General features: G+C 31.2%; 2 protein-coding genes across 5 annotated transcripts in view; one reads left to right on the top strand and one right to left on the bottom strand.

Moving 5' to 3' along the window:
• LOC134724935 (dual specificity mitogen-activated protein kinase kinase 6-like) overlaps positions 1-24,847 on the bottom strand; it is a 28,547-nt gene extending 3,700 nt beyond the window's left edge. The window contains exons 1-8 of one of the 3 annotated variants that reach the window (XM_063588319.1): positions 24,567-24,847; positions 11,904-11,982; positions 4,923-5,085; positions 3,783-3,902; positions 3,178-3,294; positions 2,183-2,362; positions 950-1,027; positions 373-512 (exon numbers count right to left, since the gene is read on the bottom strand). In XM_063588319.1, the coding sequence (XP_063444389.1) occupies positions 373-512; positions 950-1,027; positions 2,183-2,362; positions 3,178-3,294; positions 3,783-3,902; positions 4,923-5,085; positions 11,904-11,982; positions 24,567-24,573 (884 nt within the window). In that variant the 5' untranslated portion in view covers positions 24,574-24,847. Of the gene's footprint in view, positions 1-372; positions 513-949; positions 1,028-2,182; positions 2,363-3,177; positions 3,295-3,782; positions 3,903-4,922; positions 5,086-11,903; positions 11,983-13,406; positions 13,429-15,184; positions 15,486-24,566 lie in introns of those variants that run through there. The other 2 variants (XM_063588318.1, XM_063588320.1) reach the window with 2 other exon arrangements.
• Positions 24,848-25,039: 192 nt separating this feature from the next.
• The window catches only part of LOC134724933 (protein tweety homolog 2-like), a 31,292-nt gene continuing 30,716 nt past the window's right edge, over positions 25,040-25,615 (top strand). The window contains exon 1 of one of the 2 annotated variants that reach the window (XM_063588316.1): positions 25,040-25,293. In XM_063588316.1, the coding sequence (XP_063444386.1) occupies positions 25,177-25,293 (117 nt within the window). In that variant the 5' untranslated portion in view covers positions 25,040-25,176. The remainder of the gene's footprint in view (positions 25,294-25,615) is intronic. The other variant, XM_063588317.1, reaches the window with a different exon arrangement.

The raw sequence follows: 25,615 nt of genomic DNA, 5'->3' as shown, positions 1-25,615 counted from the left end.
ATTTTATGAAAAGAGCCTCTGTTTCTCTCAAGACTTAACCACTTCTATGAATCTTATGTTCACTGGTGTTCAATTTCTATGCAGAAAATTTAACAGTAAGGTACACCTAACAGCATCATTGCATTTTTCAGATCAAGAAATTGGATAAAAGATAGTCAACTTGACTGTTTATCAATTTAGATTTCTTCAATTCTGTTTATAATATGGTGTAAATTGATAAGATTAACTTGACTCCTGAAACATATCATTATCATCCTGATTGTTGATTTTTTTTAAATTTTAACATCTGTCTTTCATGCAACTTTTATGTTGAATGCTACTATATAGTTATTTTGTTATAAACAACTTTATCACTGTTTGCCAGTCACTTACCAGCATGTTATAAATTCATCAAATTCTGAAGAGAACTGTCCAGATGGCAGTTTGGGAGGGGGATCTTGTACCACTTGTTTCAATTGTTCAAATGGTGTGTTCCATTTCTTGTACGGAAAACTTCCTGTTGCTAACTCAATCTGAAAAATAATAAAATTAGAGCTTTAAATATTACAAAGACATCTGTCAGATGTTGAATGTCATATGTATACAATTGTATGTCTTTTTGTTATGCTATGGGAATGACATTTAACTAGTATCTGCTTTTGTTCCTATAATTATTTTTTACACCCTTTTCTTGTGTTTTTTTTAGCATTTGCTCAATATATTTGTATTTTTGTTGAACAAACAGAAATTCTTTAATTTTGTAAATTAAAATGTTTGTTTACGCGTAAGCATAAAAGAGTGCTTAACTAAAGGGCTTTGTGGCAAGTGCTTATATATTCTGTTCTCTGTAAGTGTGATAATAATTTTTTGTTTGTGTTCTAACTTCTTTAATTAGCCCCTGAAAAATATTTTTCTTTCGTACATGTAACCAAAAACGTGACTGTAAAATACCATGAGTTATCTCCCTTACCATAGTAATTCCTAGACTCCACACATCTGCTTTGATATCATAACCTGTTTGTCCTTCTTTGGGATTAATTCTCTCAGGCTGGAAAAAAGATAGCACAACATTTTTAATATTTTCTACATTCATTTCAAAGATATTATAATAAACAATAAGTTCTTGCAAAATGTAACCAGTCTGGTATTCAAGGTATGTTAAGACTAGAACCTGTCTGAAACACAAGTAATATAGTCCTGTGTACATCCATATTGTAATTTTCTTTGAATAAAATGGTGATAAATACAGGTGTAATGAATTCATGTGCATTTACAATCAGGAGCTTAATTTTTACTAAGTAATGCAGCTTTTAAGGGTACAATCTTTTGAACCTTTCACATAGTCACAAAATGATAATAAGAGCACTGCCTATACTTATATGAAATATTGTCATGAAATCTCCTTTTTAAATCATTTTTTTTTCTCATTTGCTGCTGTATATCATATTGGTTTAATGTTTTGTATATAAATCAGGTTGTTAGTTTTCTCAGTTGAATTGTTTTATATTTGTCATTTTGAATCCTTTCAAAGCTTGCTAATGTGGTGTGGGTTTTGCTTATTGTTGAAGGCTGTATAATGACCATTTGTTCTTAATCTTCTACATCATTTGGTGTCAGGTGGAGAATAGTCTCAGTGACAATCATATCATATCCTTTTATCTTTATATAGTAAATATTCTCCTGATTCTACTTTAATCTTAACAAAGGGTAAAAAATGGATGGAGTGTAAGAAGGTAGGCTTATTATTGGTCAAGAGTTGTGGGTAAGAACTCTTGTATATATATAAATGTATCATCAAATGAAATTGAGAATGGAAATCGGTAATTTGTCAGAGACAACTACCTGACCAAAGAGTAGACATCAAAGCATATATGTTATTTATAGAATTTAAGAAGTGCCTTTCTATACTTCCACACCCATTTGAGTTAAACATGTCTGATGTTCAGTGGTTGTCGTTTGTTTATGTGGTTCATAGGTGTTTATCATTTTTTTATATAGATTAGACCATTGGTTTTCCTGTTTGAATGGTTTTACACTAGTAATTTTTGGGGTCCTTTATAGCTTGCTGTTCTGTGTGAGCCTAAGCTCTGTGTTAAAGGCCGTACCATGACCTCTAATGGTTTACTTTTATAAATTGCTTCTTGGATGGAGAGTTGTCTCATTGGCACTCATCTACTAATTGATAATTTGTGTATATACTTACTGCCATGTAAGGTTTACATCCAGCATCCTGGGTCTTTGCAACAGAATCTACTAACTGACCAGAGATACCAAAATCACAGATTTTAACTTGGGCTACCTTGTTTATTAATATATTAGATGGCTTAACATCTCGATGCATCACTTTTAACTCTGTCTTCAAATAATGTAAAGCCTTTACAACCTGCAAGAAAACAAACAAATGAGTAAATTACCTGCTGAACAGACGCCATAAAGCTGTTGTTTTTTATAAGACCTCAAATGGTTTAGATTGTGGCTGAAAATGTTTATGACAAGAGTAGGTGCTGAGAAACAAAGAAGAAGGTTATGACAAGAGTAGGTGCTGAGAAACAAAGAAGAAGGTTATGATAAGAGTTCTTGTACAAAAAAATATTCAAAATTATGCTAATTTTAATAATAAATGAACAGGTTTAAATAATTTTGACTATTTTTTTCAGTGCATAAAGGTCACATGTGTCATAATAATGTTGAAATTTACATATTTCAGCTGAAATCACTCCTTTACAAATAGTTTTTGGGCAAAGATATGACCAATATCTTTACCAAAATAGATATTATACACACATTTACATCTAGCAAAATATTGTAAAGTTCAAGAATTTGTAGCCCTAATAAAATATTTAAGATAAAATTCAAGAATATAAATTAAAGGATTAAAAAAGTAGCCTTATTAAGTTGGACATACTAAAGTTAAAGACTGCAAACCTATTTTTGGACATACTTGGACATACATAACAACAAAGACAGGTAAACCTTAATCATGTTAATGTACCCTACACCTTGTAATGGGAGCATGCAAAGAAGTATGTCAATTTCAAAATTCAGACCTAGATTAAAAAAAAAGTGAACAGAATGTAATCACATAGTCCGGACGAACTTGATTACAATCTAGAAAAAAAAATTTGGTCATAAATCACTTTAAAATCTAACAATTCAACAACAAAAACAATTTAAAATTATTAATTTACAAATACTTACAGAAAAAGTGATAATTGCTAAAACAGTCTCTGGTATATGCTGACCATCTTCATAAATCTTTTTATAGAATTTATCTAATGATGTGTCCATTACCTCCATACATATCCAAACATCACCCTGTAATCATATATGAACACATTTTTTTAATAACCACTAAGTGCATATAATTAAATGAAATTCTAATTCATTTCTCAAGGCATTTGCTTTTATAGAAATCTACAAGTTTGTCTTTTATTTTAACTCTGTATATCTTTTAACTCAATTACTTGCATTAACATTAACCAATGAATTTAGGATATATATATTTCTTCAATTTTGTTTGCATTGTAAAATTTTGTTATAATTCTAAACACAGAAAATTAATACAAAAACAAGTTTACAAATGATTGCTGCCTTCTATATTTTAGTATGGACAAAAAGATTAAACATCTCAAAATTTGTTCTGAAAAAAAAATATAAAAAAATAATATTTTTCATCTTTATTCATATATTACAATCTTTATTTTTTTTTAAAATATGAAACAGTTTGCCCCTCTAACACAACTTTATCTTTCTGAAAGCACCTCCAAAAAAAACAGGCAAAAATATAATTGATGATGCTTTACCTCTCTAAACAAAGCACCGTAAAACTGTACTGTATACGGACATGAGCCACTCCTCATAGATACATCTAAATCCATTAATAAACGTTTCTGTTCCTCATTATTTACTGTTACAGTGATTCTCTGAAAAAGGCAGAAAAAACACCTTGTTTATGACACTGTAATTTAAACATGAATAAATGCAAGATAAATGCTTTGACACCAAAACGCATTTGTATAACAACATATTACAGTTTTTGTTTTGATTGACATTGCTATCAACCCAATGTGTCCATTTCAGACCATGAGGTTTGTGTTACTGTACATGTATATTCAGAAATATTGCATGCATTTATTTTTCCAATTTTGTCATTTTTGACTAAAATTCTATTTTAAATGTTACAAAATTGAAGAAAATCATATAAAAAAGTTCAAATGCCAGTTTGAATTATTGTAATAATCACCCTGTCCACATTTTTCACATTAATAAAAACATCGCAATAATTTCTGAATTTACAGTATTGTTTTTACTTTTCAACAAGTAAATACATTATTCAATATCAATCTTATAATAGTATATACATATATGTTAACTTATGGTAATTTTGTCACAGATTCAGATAAAAAGTTGATTGAGTGTAAATAGCAATGTATTATAATAAAATATGTTACTGCATACATGTTTTACTTTTATCTACTCAAGATTGTCACATAATTTCGTTTGTACATAGATCTTTCTGTTCAAAGTCCAGAATCAATTAATTTTCTTTCAGTGCACTTCAAATACTTTTGGTCTTTATAAGGTATATTATATATTATGTAGGCCACATATTTATTTAAAATGTATGCAGTATTAAACTGTGTATACTTTTATAACATAAGCATTCTAGTGATGCAATTGTATTCAGAAACAGATAAATAATATTTAACAATGATTTACTTCTTCTAAGACTTAGGTATACAGATATAAGAAGATGTGGTATTAGTGGCAATGAGACAACTCTTAATCCAAGTCCCAATTTGTAAAGGTAAACCATTATAGGTCTAAGTATTGCCTTCAAGATGAAGCCTTGGCTCACACCGGACAGCAAGCATTAAATATGCATAGAACAGAATCAACTTATATCAATGATTTGTTAAAAACAGATTTTTGGTCAGTTATACCTTTACTGCTACTATAGCCCCACTTGGTCTGTGCATCATTTTATCAACAATACCAAAAGCACCCCGACCAAGATTTTGGATAAGCTGAAGGTCACTGGCCTCAATCTCAAACTGTTTGTCATTGATCTTAATTGTGGCTTTGGAGTCCAAATTTCTTGGAGGCCTGTAATGAAAATAAAAACAAGTTAAATTTACTATCTGACTCAAGATTCTCACTGCTTTCATTGGCTATTTTTCCTTAAAACTTTCTATGATAAAACATAATACCAGGTACTTATCTTGTCATTAATAAAACATTCAAACTCCTACAACACAGCATAAACATGTGACATATAATAAAATAATTTAATGCCTCTAATTTATGTTTACAAAACCATATAAAAGGTCTATATTAAGCTCAGCTGTAAGATTCCATTGATCAGTCATTTTTGTTTATTTACCGTTTCAAGATCTTTTTAAAACTCTCTTTTTTTTTCACAAAAAAGCTATCACCCAAACCTTATCTCCCTACAATTGCTGTTTTATAATATGAAGCAGAGGTATTGCATATAAATATAAAGGGATATGGTACTATTATCGCTGAGATAATTATCCTAAAAAAAAAAGAATGTAAACAGCATAAATGTCACAAAACCGCCTTAAATAATGAGTAAAATCCTTACTGAAAGATAGGCCAGCATGACAAATAGTCATACAATTCAAAAGTGGAAACCAACAAACTGATTTATTCTAATACATTAAATCAAAACCTAATTATTAGCGAAAGCCAGCAACCAATGACAACCACTGAATTACAGGGCCTTTGAGGCTCTGGACCAGCATGAGCAAATTCTTTATTATAATTATGTAACATGTTACTATGATGGGTAAGAACACAAAACTTGCTTTGAACTAGAACAACACATTTAGACAGATTTTTTTTAAATAAACTATTTCCTAATTAACATGTTATGTTTATGTTAAGGTAAGTTTAAAGGCACTAGTGATAGGTCATTGGTACTTGGCATGCAGTTCTATAATATCTATTACTATTGGAATTGAGATTATTTAACCCTCACCTTTGGTTATATGGTTCGTTGACTTTAAATATTTTGAATAGTTTACATTTTTAAGCCATTTCAATGTCAAAATTTAATATTACTATCAATGTTCTATTAAGGCGTGGATAAATGCTATATATATTCTTTGCACTTATTTTCAAGGTATGCGTCTTGTAAAAAATGCACTTTACAAGAAAAACTAGTACATGCACTGATTAAGAATAAAGAGCAGTTGTTCTAAAGTGTTACATTCCTACATAATCATTGAATAATTAAGTACTTGTTATATGCAGTTGTATTTATATATATATGAATGAAGCATGGCTGTGATGCCAGTGAGTAAGACATGTGGTGTCATAATTGTATCATCAGTGTATCATTCCAAGAAAATTCATACATTTCTCTCTTAATCAGTCATTCATCAAAACCAAATTATTTTATAAGATTAAGTTATGATGGTATGTGATTCATACTTCTATTTTCTATATCACAGATAATATTAATAACTTGAATAAACAATGGTTTACCACAAAAAAAATAGTACATGCTGAATTCTCAAGATGATGAAATATTACTACTTTGTATAAGACTATCAAACAAAACAAAAACACAAGAAATCACCTACAGGGTTAAAGATAAGAATGAGTTAAATAGTCAGGGCCTTTTTTTTAAATATTGATTATAAGTATTGAATATTGTTCATGCCTTTTAGATGATTTTTTCTTGTGAAATGATGGCCAGGCTTCAAAATTTTGGGTTTGGCCCCTAATTTAGGCTGAAAAAGTCAGTCGTGCTCAATTGTTCATGCTTAAATTTCATATAAGAGCAGGATGGATTTAAGATCCAAGATGGAATATGTTATGTGTTTTCCGCTGCTTCACATTTAGTTATCCTCAAATGACTGTAAAAAGATGTTTATCAGATTTTTATTATTATTGCAATATTGCAACAAAATCAACAATGCATCATTCTAATTTTTCATATTTTATAATCACAATAATTAACCAAATGCTAAATTAACACTTACAAAATGTATTATGGAAACCCTTGAAATATTTTTCACACCAGATTCATCAGTTTTACATATATTTTTGTAGCTTTTTGGTCGGTTAAGTATTTTGATGTTGTTATGCTTTATTACAACATTTATGAGGCTTTTTTTGAATGCTATTAAAATGTAGGGCAGAAACATCACCTGTCTAGGTTTCCATGTTAACTGTGACCCAATTCATAAAACTTAACATGATATGTCTGTATTATATGTTTTTTTCCTTCCTTTCTGTTAATGCATACCAGCATTAGAACACAGGATCCAAACATTCCTGACAGACACAACCTCCAGACAGTATGCATGATTTATTTCTTCTTTTAGAGTAATTATATGGAAGTGGATGACCTAGCTTTTTATCAGTAGGTTACCTCAGTAGGTTACCAGGTGACATAGACTGGTTTCTTTATTATAGTAAACCATCTGTCATCTGAACTGATTTTATGGGCGAAAATGTTAAACTCAATTATTGATGTTCAAATGACAAGCTATTAAAAATTCTATGCATTTTCAAAATTCTTATTGATAGCTCCTGGTGCAAATAATTTGTCAAGTGATTTGATGACCGGAAAATATTTTCCTTTACATTACCTTTTCAAATTTACAAGGTAAAAATTAAAGTGTCTCGACTGTATAGACTTAACATACTTTTTATTCTAACCAATACTAATGTCTGGAAAGGGAAGCAAATCAATATATATATCAAACTATTAAATAACTGACAAGGACATGCATTGTTGACCTGTCGATTGTCAACAGATGGGGGAAGTCTCAGAATATTAAGTTGTAAAAATACAATGATCTAAAAACAACAAAGTATGCAACCACATTCAGACAAATACTCAAATATACATAATTAAATTCATATAAATAGCAGATGAAAGACTAATTCAGTTAGAGTTAATAGAACATGCAATTTGATGTTCATCTTTAAATAATTCAGTGATTAGCAGTGAATACAATGCAATAAAGTTATTGAAATTAGCAAGTAAGGTTAAAGCTCAACCATCAATGTTAATGTATTTTACATTTTTTCTTTTTTCTCTTTTCTTCTTTCTATTTTTGGCATTGCCTTATGTGTGTTTAAAACTGACAAATAGAATGATGGATTAAGTGGAGGAGCACTTACTACATGTAGATCTGCTGTTTTCTCTTTAAATAAAATTTTGTTTCCAGAACTTTGCAAAATATCCACAATAAGTTAACCAAGAAAATAAATCTCCAATCAAGTTCCTTTATAATATACATGGAGTATGTATGGCTATCTATAGACAGTTCCTTTATAATATACATGGAGTAAGTATGGCTATCTATAGACAGTTCCTTTATAATATACATGGAGTATGTATGGCTATCTATAGACAGTTCCTTTATAATATACATGGAGTAAGTATGGCTATCTATAGACAGTTCCTTTATAATATACATGGAGTATGTATGGCTATCTATAGACAGTTCCTTTATAATATACATGGAGTAAGTATGGCTATCTATAGACAGTTCCTTTATAATATACATGGAGTATGTATGGCTATCTATAGACAGTTCCTTTATAATATACATGGAGTATGTATGGCTATCTATAGACAGTTCCTTTATAATATACATGGAGTAAGTATGGCTATCTATAGACAGTTCCTTTATAATATACATGGAGTAAGTATGGCTATCTATAGACAGTTCCTTTATAATATACATGGAGTATGTATGGCTATCTATAGACAGTTCCTTTATAATATACATGGAGTATGTATGGCTATCTATAGACAGTTCCTTTATAATATACATGGAGTAAGTATGGCTATCTATAGACAGTTCCTTTATAATATACATGGAGTAAGTATGGCTATCTATAGACAGTTCCTTTATAATATACATGGAGTAAGTATGGCTATCTATAGACAGTTCCTTTATAATATACATGGAGTATGTATGGCTATCTATAGACAGTTCCTTTATAATATACATGGAGTATGTATGGCTATCTATAGACAGTTCCTTTATAATATACATGGAGTAAGTATGGCTATCTATAGACAGTTCCTTTATAATATACATGGAGTAAGTATGGCTATCTATAGACAGTTCCTTTATAATATACATGGAGTATGTATGGCTATCTATAGACAGTTCCTTTATAATATACATGGAGTATGTATGGCTATCTATAGACAGTTCCTTTATAATATACATGGAGTAAGTATGGCTATATCTATAGACAGTTCCTTTATAATATACATGGAGTATGTATGGCTATCTATAGACAGTTCCTTTATAATATACATGGAGTAAGTATGGCTATCTATAGACAGTTCCTTTATAATATACATGGAGTATGTATGGCTATCTATAGACAGTTCCTTTATAATATACATGGAGTAAGTATGGCTATCTAAAGACAAAGCACAAGTCTGTACACTGTTTTGTACATATATATTTTACAAGAATACAGCACTTTAAAAATTAACAATTTATTTTCAAAATCAAGTACATGTATATCAGTCCAATAATTTTAATAAATTTTCCGTGTTTTATATCAGGGTCTGAGGGAACTGTCAATATTTTAGACCGAAATTATTCCATTCTTCATTTACTTTCTAGGACCAAAACCATAAAGGACCAACCCCTTAAACATAACCCGAACCTAACCATAAGCCCATACTGAACCCTGCTCCTTGTGAAGCAACGACCAAATACATGTATGTTGCTTTATGCACACCTTCAAATTATTTTGTAAGTTTTATATGGTCTTTAAATTTCAGAGCAATAAAAAAACTTTACAGAAGTCATTTAATACAGATTTGCAGAGTCAGCAGTTTCTTTGACTATTTCCTTTATTTTTCTTCCTTGTGCAAGATTAAACATTTAATATATATATGTATTAATTCGATGACCTTTCACAAAAAACACGCTTAATCTTCCAAAGTGGTATAAATTGATGGGACAGCTAAGTGTGGGCTACAAACCATTGACTAGATTACAATTAAGTCTCCCACACATAGTAATTGTTAAACCATTAATTACTCTGGCGTTTACTATCAAGCACTGTAAACTACTTCACATTTTATTTATCTTTTATGAAATCGTGTCAAATAGTCAATTGAACAAATACCATTACAAGTCTGGTATCAAAAGTGATCTTTTAAAATACCATAAATGGTTATTAGGTGTTTTAATTATCTGTACAATACCAAACATGGATAAGGCTTTATCATTGTATATACTTATCCATAAAAGGCAATATAGGTAGAAAAGCCAGATAAATGCTTCTTCATATTTCAACTTATTACTTTAATATAATCTTCAAAGGTTTCAGACCTGGCATACAAACTTTTTTTTTCAATGCACGTATACAGTGACCTATTATAAGTTGCTGAAATTAACATCATTTGTGGGATAAGTTGTCTTATTGGCAATTATACCACATTTTTTATTTGTATCAAGGAAATATCACACAGTCAACAACAGCAAAAAAACACAAGACAAGTAAAGAGACCAAGGCAGACAGACACTAACAAATTCCTGTTACAAACATGTATTCATAAATAATAATCAATATCAAACATGTGCAAAATCTATGGAAAAAATATAACAGGATCTTTACAGAATTAAAACAACTTTTCATCTGCCTTTTTCAGAAGAATATTTCAGGACTTCAAAAAAGCATTTACTGAGACTTTTTACTATAGTGAGTTTGGCTTTTATCTTCAAGCATAGACATTCATCCACATTGTCTCTCTTATATTTTCTGATTATGATAGACTAAACTGATATTTGTGTGAAATTATATTGATTAATTTAGACATAATATCTTTTCTACAAACTGCCAAAAGAAATATGTGTCATTAACTTGTGATTAACACTTCTTTATACATTTATTGACCATTAAACAGCCAGAATTGAAGAATTTTTTTGAGGATTTCTTGTATACAATAGCTGAGACTACAGTAGTTAATAGTAGTCTCAAACAGTAGCAAATAGATACTAAAACCAAGGATTCTTTTGTAAACTTTGAAATTTCAAATTTTTCAAATTCAGGGTTCGAGAAACCAATTATGTTGCAAGTTAACTTTAAATATAGTCTTTTCTGGGGAAATAATTAAAGTTAACATAGCATGCAGATGTGAATATGTCTCGACAAGAACACTGAACTTTAACCGTATAATTAAGCATTAACATCAATTTTCAGTTTTAAATTTTTATTAAAATGACAACAAACTGTCAATATTGAAAAAAATGCAAGTTAAATTTCACTAATTATTCCTGACAAGGTAACCTTCAATCTATAACTAACCACATATATCATTCTTTATAAATGTCATGCCAACCTTGTTTAACATTTGACATAAACTCTAACATAAATATATATATATACAAACATTTTCTTAAGGAGACTGTTATACATTGCATGTTTGATGTGACAAAGGAAATGTTCCGTTTCCTTTTCGTACATTTCCTCCTAAGGTAGAGAGAAATAAACATTTCCCATTCTAATGTTATGATACAATCTGAAAGAAATATTGACACCAAGCAGGTAGACTATATTGTTCACTTAAAATCAGAAAAAAAGAGTTTTTGATAACACAATATCTAAGATTTAATAATAGTTCAAAAGAAAAGAACCCATGTTTGGGTGTTTTCACAATAAAGATAATCCATTTAGGTTAAAGATTCTGTGTCTGGGGCAATTTTCTGAGGGCAGCCAAATCAGCAAAATATGTTGAACACAGTATTTAGATTTAATTATCTCCCCTTTTTACTAAATAATCTAAAGAGGTGTGGTATGCATGATTGCTAATTAATGAGACAACTATCCACCAAAGTTAGCAATTTGTAAAGACTTATATCTTCAATTTATATGTAATGGTCTTTATAAACTATGTTAAAACTTACACTGGACTTTTTGGAGGCTCCAAGTTTGGATTATGGATTTTTAGTCCAGGTGGCACCCTTAGTTTCCTTCCACCTCTTGCTGAAAAAGAAATAATACAATTTTAATATTTTAATGCTTCCAGAAAACTTGGAGTGATAGGTCACACCATGGACTTCAACAATGAGTAAAACCCATACCACATGGTCAGCTATTAAAGACCCAGCAAAGACAAGTAAAACAATACAAATGAGAAAAATAAGGACCTGGTTTATGTACAAAATAATGAATAAAACACATATACAATATACAGCAACAACCACTGAGTGATAGCTATATAAAGCAGGGGCGGATCCAGCCATTTTAAAAAGGGGGTTCCCTACTCAGGACAAAAGGGGGTGGGGTTACAACTATATGTCCCCATTCAAATGCATTGATCAGCCAAAAAAAGGGGGGGGGTTCCAACCCCAAGAACACCCCTCCTCCTCCCCCTGGATCAGCCAATGTATAGGCTCCTGAATTGAGACAGGCACATACAGAATGTGGTGGTGTTAAACTAGTTTGAAGGTGCAATCCTCCCCTAACCTTGTGCAGTGGTAAACAAAGAAGTTATTCTGTAGATTTCCATTAGTTTTCCAGACCTTTTGCATACAGCCTGTATAATATGAGGAGATTATGTTTATAATATAACTTATAATCTCATATACATGTATAAGGTTATAGTGGTGAGTTAAAGATCTGTATTTCCTTTAGCATGATTTCACAGAATATAATTTGTAAATTACAGAGTTGTGGTGTTATTTAAAAATAACTGTGGTCACACAATTTTGATATATATATAATGTAAGTCAATAGATATTAAGTTATGTGTAGGAGTATTGTAGTATGTACATACAACTAATCATCCTTCTGACATCCTAAATTATCAAAATAAAAATTGATTATAATGGGAGTTTTTTTAAAACAACTTTTGAGTCCTTGACTAGCTATAGCTATAAAGCGTCGCACGGTTTGTGTAAAAATAAATTAAATCTACTTTCCCTCCTCTTTTACATGTAATAAATGAGGGTCAACTTTTGTTTGTTAATCTGTAAATGAGGTTTTTGTAAACAATAAAGTTTAAATGACAATGCACTCCTTTGACAGTGTATTTGTTAGGTTTATATATGAAGTGGAATGTACTTAATGCACTGAGAACACCTTGTACGGTGACCTTTAAATATCTTCTTTTTTTGTTTTGTTGTGTTGTTGTTTGGCTTCCTTATTAACATTCATTTCTTCCTATATCTACATTGATTGATTTGTAAGTAATCATTTTTATAATTAACTTTCTTTATTTGCTTCAAAAAAAAATTAAAAAACAAAAAAAATGATTTTCTTAGCAGATTATTATTGTGACTAATTATCATATTTATGTATTAAGCAACAATATATTTTAAACTGCATTCATCATCAACACAAATACACTCCAAGGACAATCAAACATCAAGTGTTATGTTATTAAGTAACTTTCTACAGATTCCTACAGTGCATAATGAATCACATGTGATGACACATCTACGAGACCTTGATTTTCCAATTTACTGGTCATCCCTACAGTAGCATATATCACAACATGACAGAGGCTATTTATAAAAATGATCAAATCTCAGGTTATATTATCTACCTTTTATTATAATTGACCTAGTCATTCAGTATTGGCAAGTACCAGGATCTGAAATCTAGGTCAAATACTGATTAGTTAGTGAACTCTTCTTTTGTGTGTCATTTACGTTAGTAAAGACTTTCACTAACAAACAAACAACTTGTTTTCCTGTTGTTAAGATTTCCTGTACTTAAAAACATGAATTGATCTTTGTACCTATTATTATGGCTACATAAGCATGTTAAAAAGACTTTCTTTCTAAATTCCCCTCCATTTTCCTGGTTCAAAGATCAAGTATATATTGTACTTATCAAAAAAGACCAACAGGCAGGCTTAACCTTTGCAGGGGACTCATTACACTGGAAATCCATCAAATGGAAAAGGTTATTTTAATAAAGAATTTTGCATCAGGCCTATAAAACCCTGACCCACTTGGTTCTTAATTTACTACTGGTTTCCTTGAACTTAAATGGTTTCTGAAAATTACAAGGTAAATATATGCATATGAATGTAAACTTCTTCCTAGATTTAATGGCACTTCTCCAATACCATTTTACCAGGTATGTTAAGTTTCATACTACAAATGTATAAAGTCGGGAAATTCAAAATTACAATAAAAATAGCTAAAACATCACCTGGCAATAAAAAATTGATATTTAAGAAAGAACAGAATCAACCACTAGTGATGTGTACAGAAATAAATCCTAGCCAATAGGCTTGACCCTTAAAAATCCAATAATTCAAAAGTTATGGAAAAAACCTCTTCCTGTCTCTATAAAAAAGCAACCTTTAATTGAACTAAATCAAAACAACTGTAAAGATAGATCTAATGAAGTATGCAATTTAACACATAATGCAGAACATCTGCAATGCAGAGAGAGAGAGAAACAACACTTATTCTTTTTCTCCAGTCTTTCCTTAATCTTTTTAGCATTGTTCTGTTGTATACTAAGAATGCATACACTTCATATTTGCAATCTTCCTCTCCATGACATGTATGATGTCTTAACAATTGAAGGAGATGCAAACTAGTACAATCTACCAATACATATACTTTACTTATTCTTTAATTACTATTGAAGCATATGACATAATAATTGAGATTGATTTCGTTTTACAAGACATCCAAACTGGCATTTTAAGCTGTTATCTCTGATCTGGTAATATGCATGTTTTAAATTATGTATGGAAACATAAAATAAAGTTTCACAAAATTTTTGCCAAAAACTATTAAATTGTGGTACAAAAATGTACAAATCCATACTAATAGCTATAGGACGAAATATGCATAACCTTCTCAAGTTAAAATTGAACAAATAATATATAATACTTTAAAATCAAATAATTTAGGGAGCTATTGCTTTAACCTTTAATCAAATTTTGAACATATATATACCTGTTTATTTCAGATTACATGTAATATTATGTTTATAAGTACAATATAAGCAATTGTGGCCTTTTAAATATCAAGCCAGAATTTTTTTTCATACATCTTATTATTAAATATATTGAAAAGAATGCCACTGATTTTGGTGAAAATTCTCCCAACAAAAGAAATTTTCCGATATTCATGTAACATGAGATTTAACTAACACTTAAATATTACTGAATAATATGAAGTAATTAAGCATGACCTCAATTAAGTAATTGTTTTCTTACCTTTGTTGTTCACCTGCGTGGGAGAAACCCTCGGAACCCCTCCCATAGTACCAGGTACATTCACCTGAATGGGATTAGCCATCATTTTGAAAACACTTTCTCTGCTATGTCAATTTCTGGTACACAATTCACAATGAATAATACACTTGCAGATGCAGATATTGCACAATAGATGAAATAAGAAATCTGGAAGATGAGCAAGCCCCAGGGATTTTGTTTTCCTGTTGTTTTCTCGGAATTCCAAGTAAACTACTACAAATCACAAGCAAATATTGCCAAGATTCACACAAACATGAATCATCAGTTCTGATTGGCTGAACAAAAACAGGTCAATATTCAGTTCATAGGTAATTCATTCATACAAATGTGACTCAGTATCAACTGATTGTAGCCGATTGGATAAGACAAATCATGAATAGTTATGAGGGAATACCCTGACAGCATGCTCTACCTTTTGTCAAGTCGTGACTAAGCTATTTACAGAACACTATATATATAATCTATCATCAAACAAGTATTAAAAGGCATTCGAAAAGATGTCACACAAAGCTGAATACATATACATTGTACATTACTATCCAACATCAAATTCTTATTCAAACATACTAGTAATGTTATACTGGTCTGCATAATCTGGAACCATTTACCTTTTGGTTTTTGACAAATTATTTCAGGTACATGTACTTGTAATAAAAAAATAGGTTTAAACAATGGAAAACACTAAAATTAATCAAATACATCTTCCTTGCATTTATCTAAAATCTTGATAATTGAATAATTGCTAGAATTACTATGAAAAGGAAATTTTCCAACCATTTATATCTTAATAGTTAATTTATAAAACTGAGGGAATTTATATTGATTTTCAAAGGATGGACTTCTGACTATTGAAACATTTCATTTCCTTTGAAAATTTTAATTTAGAGTAATCTTACTTATGAGCAGGATTTTATTTTACTACAAGACATTCATTCCTTATCATATTTCAACTTCAGATAAATCCTGGAAGTGGAAATTGCTTGAGTTCAATTTCACAATTATGAAATTGATCATTTGAATTTCAGCTGTTAATTTTGCATTAAACTTTCCGTAATTGTTAATTGTCAGGAGTATGGAAATAAATATTTTATGCTGATGAAAATGTAAATATTTTTATTTTTTTATTTTTGCATCAATTAAAAGGTCGGACATTAAGAAAAACAATACATATCATATGGTTCTACCTAATATCCTTTCTTTCCTGTTATTTTCTTTTCTTGGCAGTATGAATCAAAAGAGATGTAATAACCCCAACTTTAAGTAAAACTATTGCATAAGTTGGACATTTGCTTGGCGGTGGGGATGTGTAATTTATCAGCCATGCCTGGATAGAATAGAGACGTTAAATATGATTCCTTGTGCAGATAGAAATCCACAGTCCATGCAAATTGTCATTGAGAATCCAACAACTTTGAAAGGTTGCAAGGCTAAATTTTTTCCCTTATCTAATAATTATAACTTTCTTTTTCCAGTGGCATTCCAAAATTATCTGCTATAAATCATCTTGGTCAATCCCCTCTTGTAGGACCCAAATAAAATGTACCTCTTGTATTTCTTGTTACTTTGTTCTAGTCCTGAACAAGCATGAAATAGTTGCCACTGTAGATAAAGCAAACAACAATCTTGAAATCAAACTTAGGAAAGGAATTAGGTTCTTACTTAGATTTTTATCATCTGGAGAAGTGTGGAAAACAAAAACAAAAAAATTTTGACCTGAAAGATAAATTTCATGAAAACCTTCAAAACCTAACAAGTCATGACATGACAGGAGTTTCTCACTACATTGAAGACCCATTGGTGGCCTTCATCTGTTGTCTGCTCTATGGTCGGGTTGTTGTGGCTTTGACACATTCCCCATTTCCTTTCTCAATTTTATATGTTATACTAGAGATGATGAGAATTTGTAGGTGGCAGTTACAGTCAAGTAGGAATAATGTGGGCAGAGGTCACAACAGTAAACTCAGCAGGGGAGCAGCTCATTCACTGTCAAAAACCTGTTCAACTGTTTCACAGCATTCTTTTAATATAAAGCATAACACTTTGTTTAGCAGGCATTAGAAATGAGGAATTATGTCAGGGTAACACTAATTATATATCCTCCCACACCTCCCACACATGGTTTACACAATGAGCTTGATGAGGAAGGAAACAATGGGGTTTTTAACATGTAGAAAGTTCATATTATCAAATCATTAATATCTTGAACTTAGTTGGTTTACTCTACACATGCATGATGCAGATTAACTTGTGTGATACCAAGGCCTCAAAGAAATGACACACTGAAATGTCTGGCCTGCAGAAATATTCAATTCTATTAACAGAAATTAACTCTTTTAAATAGGTCAAATGAAACCTGTCAGGCTTACATGATATGATTATATATGAATGAACATACATTTGAAACCTTTTAACTTCATTTTTGAAACGAAGCACTAATTCCAAAATTGAAATCTGAAAAGTGACAAGAGCATGAAATTGAAGTCATTCTAAAATTAGAACATGTGGTAATGGAGAGGCAACTATACATCCAAATCACAGTGTTTAAAGGTTGACAATTCAGGTCAAATATATACAAAAGAAGATGTGGTATGATTGCCAATGAGACAACCAGATGTTCCACAGGGCGCAGCTTTATACAACCACAGAGGTCGAACCCTGAACGGTTGGGGCTTGTATGGACACAACACTCAAATAGGATACAGCTCTGAATATGGGTTGTGATTAAATAGTTGACACATCATTCTGACACAGAATGAATGTGGGATGATTGTAGCTAAGTTTAGTTTAATTTGGCCCAGTAGTTTTAGAAGAGAAGATTTTTGTAAAAGTTAACAATGTGAATGACGGAGGACGACAAAGGCAACAGATGCCAAGTGATGGGAAAAGCTCACTTGGCCCTTTGATCCAGGTGAGCTACAAATGGTTAAAAATTGACTATAAAGGGCAATAACTCCTAAAGGGGTCAATTGACCATTTCGGTCATGTTGCCTATTTTGTAAATCTTACTTTGCTGTTTACAGTTTATCTCTATGTATAATTATATTCAAGATAATAACCAAAAACAGTAAAATTTCCTTAAAATTACAAATTTAGGGGCAGCAACCCAACAACGGATTGTCCTTGTCCCATTCATCTGAAAATTTCAGATGAAGATAGATCTTAACCTTATAAACAATATTACCCCATGTCAGATTTGGTTTAAATGTTTTGGTTTTTGAGTTATAAGCCAAAAACTGCATTTTACCCCTATGTTCTATTTTTAGCCATGGCGGCCATCTTGGTTGCGTGGCTAGGTCACCGGACACATTTTTAAACTAGATACCCCAATAATGATTGTGGTCAAGTTTGGTTAAATTTGGCCCAGTGGTTTTAGAGGAGAAGATTTTTGTAAAAGTTAACGACAGACGACGGACAACGGACGCCAAGTGATGAGAAAAGCTCACATGGCCCTTTGGGCCAGGTGAGCTAAAAAGTGCTTGTTATCACTGAATGGTAAAGATTGTTTTAATCTATCAGTTGGTAGTATTAAAGTGAAAATACATTGTATATTGTATAAAACAATGATTTAAGTTGATTCAACTACTATTCTGGACAAAGAAAAATAACTCCAATTGAAAATTTCTTGCTATTGCACAATATTGTGCCATTAGATATTTCTTGCTATTGCGCAATACAGTACTGTGCAATTGAAAATACTTGCCTATTGCACAATACTGTACAATTGAAGACTTCTTGCTATTGAACAATACTGTGCAATTGAAAATTTCTTGCTATTGCACAATACTGTACAATTGAAGATTTCTTGCTATTGCTGAATACTGTGCAATTGAAAATTTCTTGCTATTGCACAATACTTTTATATAATAATTTTTAATCATGATTTGGACCAACTTGAAAACTGGGACCATAATCAAAAATCTAAGTACATGTTTAGATTCAGCATATCAAAGAAGCCCAAGAATTTAAGTTTTGTTAAAATCAAACTTAGTTTAATTTTGGACCTTTTGGACCTTAATGTAGACCAATTTGAAAACAGGACCACAAATTTAGAATCTACATACACAGTTTAGATTTGGCATATCAAAGAACCACAATTATTCAATTTTTGATGAAATCAAACAAATTTTAATTTTGGACCCCGATTTGGACCAACTTGAAAACTGGGTCAATAATAAAAAATCTAAGTACATTTTTAGATTCAGCATATCAAAGAACCCCAAGGATTCAATTTTTGTTAAAATCAAACTAAGTTTAATTTTGGACCCTATGGACCTTAATGTAAACCTTTTTGAAAACGGGACCAAAAATTAAGAATCTACAAACACACTTAGATTCGGCATATCAAAGAACTCCAATTATTCAATTTTTGATGAAATCAAACAAAGTTTAGTTTAGTTTAGTTTTGGACCCTTTGGGCCCCTTACTCCCAAACTGTTAGGACCAAAACTCCCAAAATCAATCCCAGCCTTCCTTTTATGGTCATAAACCTTGTGTTTAAATTTCATAGATTTCTTTTTACTTATACTAAAGTTATGTCGCGAAAACCAAGAAAATGCTTATTTGGGCCCCTTTTTGGCCCCTTTTTCCTAAACTGTTCGGACCCTAACTCCCAAAATCAATCCCAACCTTTCTTTTGTTGTCATAAACCTTGTGTTTAAATTTCATTGATTTATTATACTTATACTTAAGTTATTGTGCGAAAACCAAGAATAATGCTTATTTGGGCCCTTTTTTTGGCCACTAATTCCTAAACAGTTGGAATCAAAACTTCCAAAATCAATCCCAACCTTTCTTTTGTGGTCACAAATTAAACCTTATGTCAAAATTTCACAGATTTCTATTTACTTAAACTAAAGATATAGAGTGAAAACCAAGAAAATGCTTTTTGGCCCCTTTTTCCTAAACTGTTGGGAACAAAACTCCCAAAACCAATCCCAACCTTCCTTTTGTGGTCATAAACCTTGTGTTAAAATTTCATTGATTTCTATTCACTTTTACTAAAGTTAGAGTTCGAAAACTAAATGTATTCGGACGCCACAGACGAAGATGCAAACGTGATAGCAATATACGACGAAAAAAAATTCAATTTTTGCGGTCATATAAAAATCGATGTGAAAATTATTTGAGTGCAGGATTTTCAAAAGTTGAGAAATGTACATTGAAATATATTGATAAAGCAAAACCCAGATTTTCGTAACCATGTAAGGTCAAAATCAATCATGTCGCATCAAGGTTAGTACCCAAATTCACTGTACTGATGATACACAGTGCATACATCCCCAAATCAATAACCGATATTTTTGTAGAAAAATAGTTAAGAATTGACAGAACAGAATATATTTTTACAGGATATGTCCGGTCAATCCTGTGCTATTTTTCAAAGGCAGTTCAGAATAAAAGGAAAAAATCCTAAAAAAAAATGCAACTAAAGCAGGTACACAACTTCAATATATATTGCAATCATTCTGTGAAATTTGAAGGATCAGCTGGCTGTAAGGCTACATGTAGTTGATTACACAAATAAGGTTCTTACATTTATAAATTTAGCAGAATTCAAAATTTATTGAATGTGTACAGTAGGTAAATGTATTATCTTTGGCTTATTAGCTGAACTGTGAAGTCAAAGGTAAACTACCCTCCTTTAAGAGTAGAGTCACTAGACTAGTCCAACAGATAACCAATATATCTGTTTGTAGAATTACATGTAGGCTTCTTCAACAGGAGGGTAGCAAGAATGTATATATACATGTACCCAACATAATAATGACTTCACGGTTCAGCTAGCAAGCTAACCAAAGATTCTACCTTTACCTTCACACTCAATGCATGCATTCTGCTGTAACATGAATATAAATTTCCTTTACCGTTCCATGTTGTTATTCTAACATTTATCATGATTTGAGACATGTATTATCTCCAAGTGGTACTGTTACATGTCATTACTTCAAAGCTAGACTAATGTACATGAAAAGTGGTCTTCTTATAGATGCATTGCTTTTCTAATTTTTTAGTCTGTCCTAATAACTTACAAAATGTAATAAGTTTTGTGACAGAGTCCTTTAAAAATACATTTTGTTAACAAGGGAACTTAAAGGGGTATAATTATAAAGATAATAAATTGCTTTTTTTATAAAACAAAAGCATGTATAGTTTACAAAAAATGTATATTCATTGGTGGAATATTTTATTCATTTACCATTTTGCGCCTTTGGATGACCCATCACTTGTGCCTTAAAAGCAAACTTAAAAAAAGAAACGTTTATACACCAAATGCATTAGATTGGAACAGAGCAAAACAACTGCTTAGAAATTGAACAAGTTTTATACATATATATTTTCCCTCCGGTTTATATGATCCGTTCATCCTATATTGACTCTTAAAATTCAAGAGTTGATCTAAAATTGAGGGTACTTTTTATATGGCCTTCCAAATACCGTTTCGATCCCTAACATCACTGAAGAGACATTTATTGTCGAAATCCGGATCTGGTGTACTAAAGAAATATTGACACCGAATGTTTGTGGCACAACATCGTGGCCACAAGTTAACAAAATTTTTTAATGCTTAGTATTAAATTAAGATCCATTTTGTTACATCTTGTGATCACTTTTATTTGGCAATCGCCAATGGCAGTCAGCAGGGTTAAAGAACATCAGTTGTTCGACCTGTTAGTCAAATGCGTTTTGTTTAAATATACTTTTTCACTTTTTTGGTCGTTTGGAAAATGTTGTTTGTGCTGTTTTTAGACCCTTCTACAACGAAATTTGTTTGACATGCACACATAAAAATTGCGGTTTTATCCAACGCAACCATAGGTTTGAACATAGTTTTCAATTTAGACTCGTAATATATATATTTATATATACATTTGTATATAGAATGTTGTCTTTTTATACAAGTTCAAGTATTACATTAACGTTAGTATATATATATATGCACGGAATTTAGCTTAAATTTTTTTTAAAATAAAACAAAGTTTAATTTTGGACCCTTGGACATCACTGTGGACCAATTTGATAATGGGACCAGAAATCCAAATTTCTAAATGCATAGATTCAGAGTATGAAAAAACACTGTAATTCAATTGTCGTTGAAATAAAACAAAATTTAATTTTTGGACAAATTAAAGCATAAGAAAAGTATAGTTTTTGGCCCCTGTTTGGGATTCCTTAATAATAATGTCTTGTCCATTATATGTTCATAATACACATTATGTCCTAGTAATTATCAACAAAATTAAAGCTTCTGGGATTCTGTTGTTGGATTTCAGAGAGTTAAACTGTCAAAATATTGCAGAAGTGTATTTTACTATTTAAGCAAATTTTAAGTTCAAAGGAGCACAACTCTTAGACCAAAAAGTAAATCATAATTTCATGTTTACATGTCATGCATGTATATGCACAATGACATCTACATAGTACATTTGTAGTATCATGTATGTCCTAACACTTATCATCTACAGAGGTTAATGATATTCTGTTGTGTGTTTTAAGAGCAGTTGCAACGACAAGAACAGGACAACCAAACAGACCAAGAACATCATACCCTACATGTATGACCTTTGAGCTGTGGGGTAAAATAATTCGTACAACTAAATTTGGAATTTTTTGTAAGTATTTTCAATATGACTACCTCTCACCTTTTAAATTACTCTAAACATAACAACAGGCGCGGATCAGGGGGGGGGGGGGGGGGGGGGGCGGGTTCCGGGGGTTGGAACCCCCTCTTTTTTTGGACGATCAATGCATTTAAATGGGGACATGTAATTGGAACCCCCCTTTTGTCCTGGGTTAGGAACCCCCCCTTTTTAAAATGGCTGGATCCGCCTCTGAACAATAACCACTTGGCAGTTTCATGGCCTCTGCATTATAAACAAAAGAACATATATTTTCATAAGCCTTTAGTTTATAGTTAAAATGGGATGTCTTTTCTATTCTCAGTATGTTGTGATGAAACCCATGTTTTAATTGAAAATTGATATACATAGGTTGGTTAAAATTTCAAACCAGTTGAACAGTTTGGTTTTTTAAAACATATTACAATGGGGGCAAAAATTTGAATTAACTGCAATTTCACCTCTTGTATTCAACATTCATCACATTGCAGCTTTATTAGTTGCAATACATAATCAGATAATGATTAATGTGTTTTGAATTTGCAATTACCTACATATACAATTTATAGCCAGTGGCAAATATTTGAATCTTTTTTAGGAAAAAGGAACATTATTATATTATAATATCTATACAAATTGAAAAAATTGAATTGAAATTGAATACAAATACAATGTAGAGGGGGAAATAGGAGGGGTCCTGATCCCGAAATCCGGGGCTTATAAACAGGAAATCCTGAAATCCTGAGGTCCAGAAATCGGAAAAAATAGAATTCCCAGATCCTGAAATCCCGAGCTTAAAAACACCCGGTCCCAGAGTCCCGATAAAGGTCCTATCCCCCCTCAATGTATACTGGACTAAAACAGAAAAATCTAATTTCAGTAAAGTGGCTTGGGTGAATAGTAAATGAATAGGATGGAGAGGGTTTTAACTTTTAATTTAGATTGGCAAATGAAAATAGAAAGGATGTTTGGTGAATGCACTATTTGCTGTGAGACAGGTCACCAACATGACCAATGGAAGAATAAACAGTATTAAAGTCAGGTAATTTTGATAAAATGATATGACCTTTGCTTGGTTTCTTTAACATAGAATGGATACATCAACAGAAAGAAAAAAAACTTATCATTTAGCATTATACATGTCATATACAATTTAAAATTAATGATGCTGAGAAATTAAAATTAATGATGCTGAGAAATACATGTAAGCATGCAGAAAATGAGAAAAGACCTGTGGGTCTACAATGTATATAAAATTTGTGGCTTTTGGGGAGTAAATTAAATATAAATTTTCTAAAACTGCATTGATTAATCATAATGTTAACTTTTTTAGGAACAAAATAACTGTTCTTCTTACATATATATGTATTTATATCTGTAAACACATGTGGCATGCATGATCACTATATAGTTATAAATTGCAGGTGTGAATTTGAATGAACCAATATTTTTTAACAAGACTTGCATATATATATATATGCATAATTGCAAGCTAACAATAGATGGTGATTAATACATGGATGCATGACATTTGGGTTATTTAATTTTTTTATCATTGGTTTGACATAGAAGTTTAGGGTCATTTACCTATCAAAGTATTGGAGGAGGTCTGGAGCAATTATCAATAATGTCAAAATGCAAGTGCATTCATGAAATGTTTTCGTGGTATTATAAATGCTATTTCATTAAATTAATGTCTCCATTAATCCTATATATTTGATGCATACCTGACATTTTTGTCTTTTGCAGAAGTTGCAAGGTGTATCACTTTCTAGGCCAAGGTCTTTGACTCGCTGGAATTTGCTCTAAAATCAAATGATGATTATGCTGTAAAAAGCTTGCCAATAGCCTATTCACATATCGATCTGTACACAATAGTCCTTAGGTTGGTTAACTGCTGATGCACAAATTTCTGCCTTGGTCCTAAGCAACCTCAAAAGGGTCTTCAAATGTGAGGTTGAAGAAACGGATGCCTATCACTGCCGAGGGAAACCCGCTTACGTCATTAATGAGTCACGTTTGTTGGGCTTGCCTTTTCTTGGTCCTAGGCTACAAGCTAAACAAACTTGTGAATGTATTATTAGTACCCTTCAATGTTTCCAAATAATTTTATAGGTTGTAAATACTGAAATATATCATTAATTAACTTCTGCCTTTATTGGAAGGTACTTCATTTCCTAGATTTTTCAAGTCACGTGATCGTCAAGTTTCGAAAGTCAAAATGGCGGACGTCTCATGAGATGATGAGTGACCATTATGTGTTAGTTATTTCAAAACTTTGGAATGTTACTAAACAGTTTCACTGAATAATTTCGCAAGAGAGAAGAATATTTCAAAATGGATTCGTTCGAACGAGAATGGATAACAAACTTTTTGCACTCATTTCCTCATGTTACTTTCTCTTTTAAACTAAATAACTCAACATTCAACCCAGATGATGCTAATTACAGAGAGGTAATAAAGTTAACTATGATGTGCTTGTCCGGAAAAAAGAAGTCTCTATAAAAATAACATTTAGTTCCTGGCATACTTTGATCTTTATTGTTATAATCCCTTATATACAATCCCTTGTATGTATAATTATACAATAGACTATTTTCATATTACCGACTTTTGACTCCGGTTTATAATATTTTTCAACAGGTTACCTACAACATCTTAGTACTTGGTCAATTCATAGCAGCGTAAAGAAGTAACATCAAACATGTAATCGGTACAATTTTGGGGGAAAATATACTGCTTCATATTTTCTTTACACAACAAATTCATTGGAAAA

This window comes from Mytilus trossulus, chromosome 7 (genome assembly GCF_036588685.1).
Source record: "Mytilus trossulus isolate FHL-02 chromosome 7, PNRI_Mtr1.1.1.hap1, whole genome shotgun sequence".
Classification (NCBI taxonomy): Eukaryota; Metazoa; Mollusca; class Bivalvia; order Mytilida; family Mytilidae; genus Mytilus; species Mytilus trossulus.
Note: the sequence above shows the minus strand (reverse complement) of the source record. Positions and strands in the feature narration are given on the sequence as shown.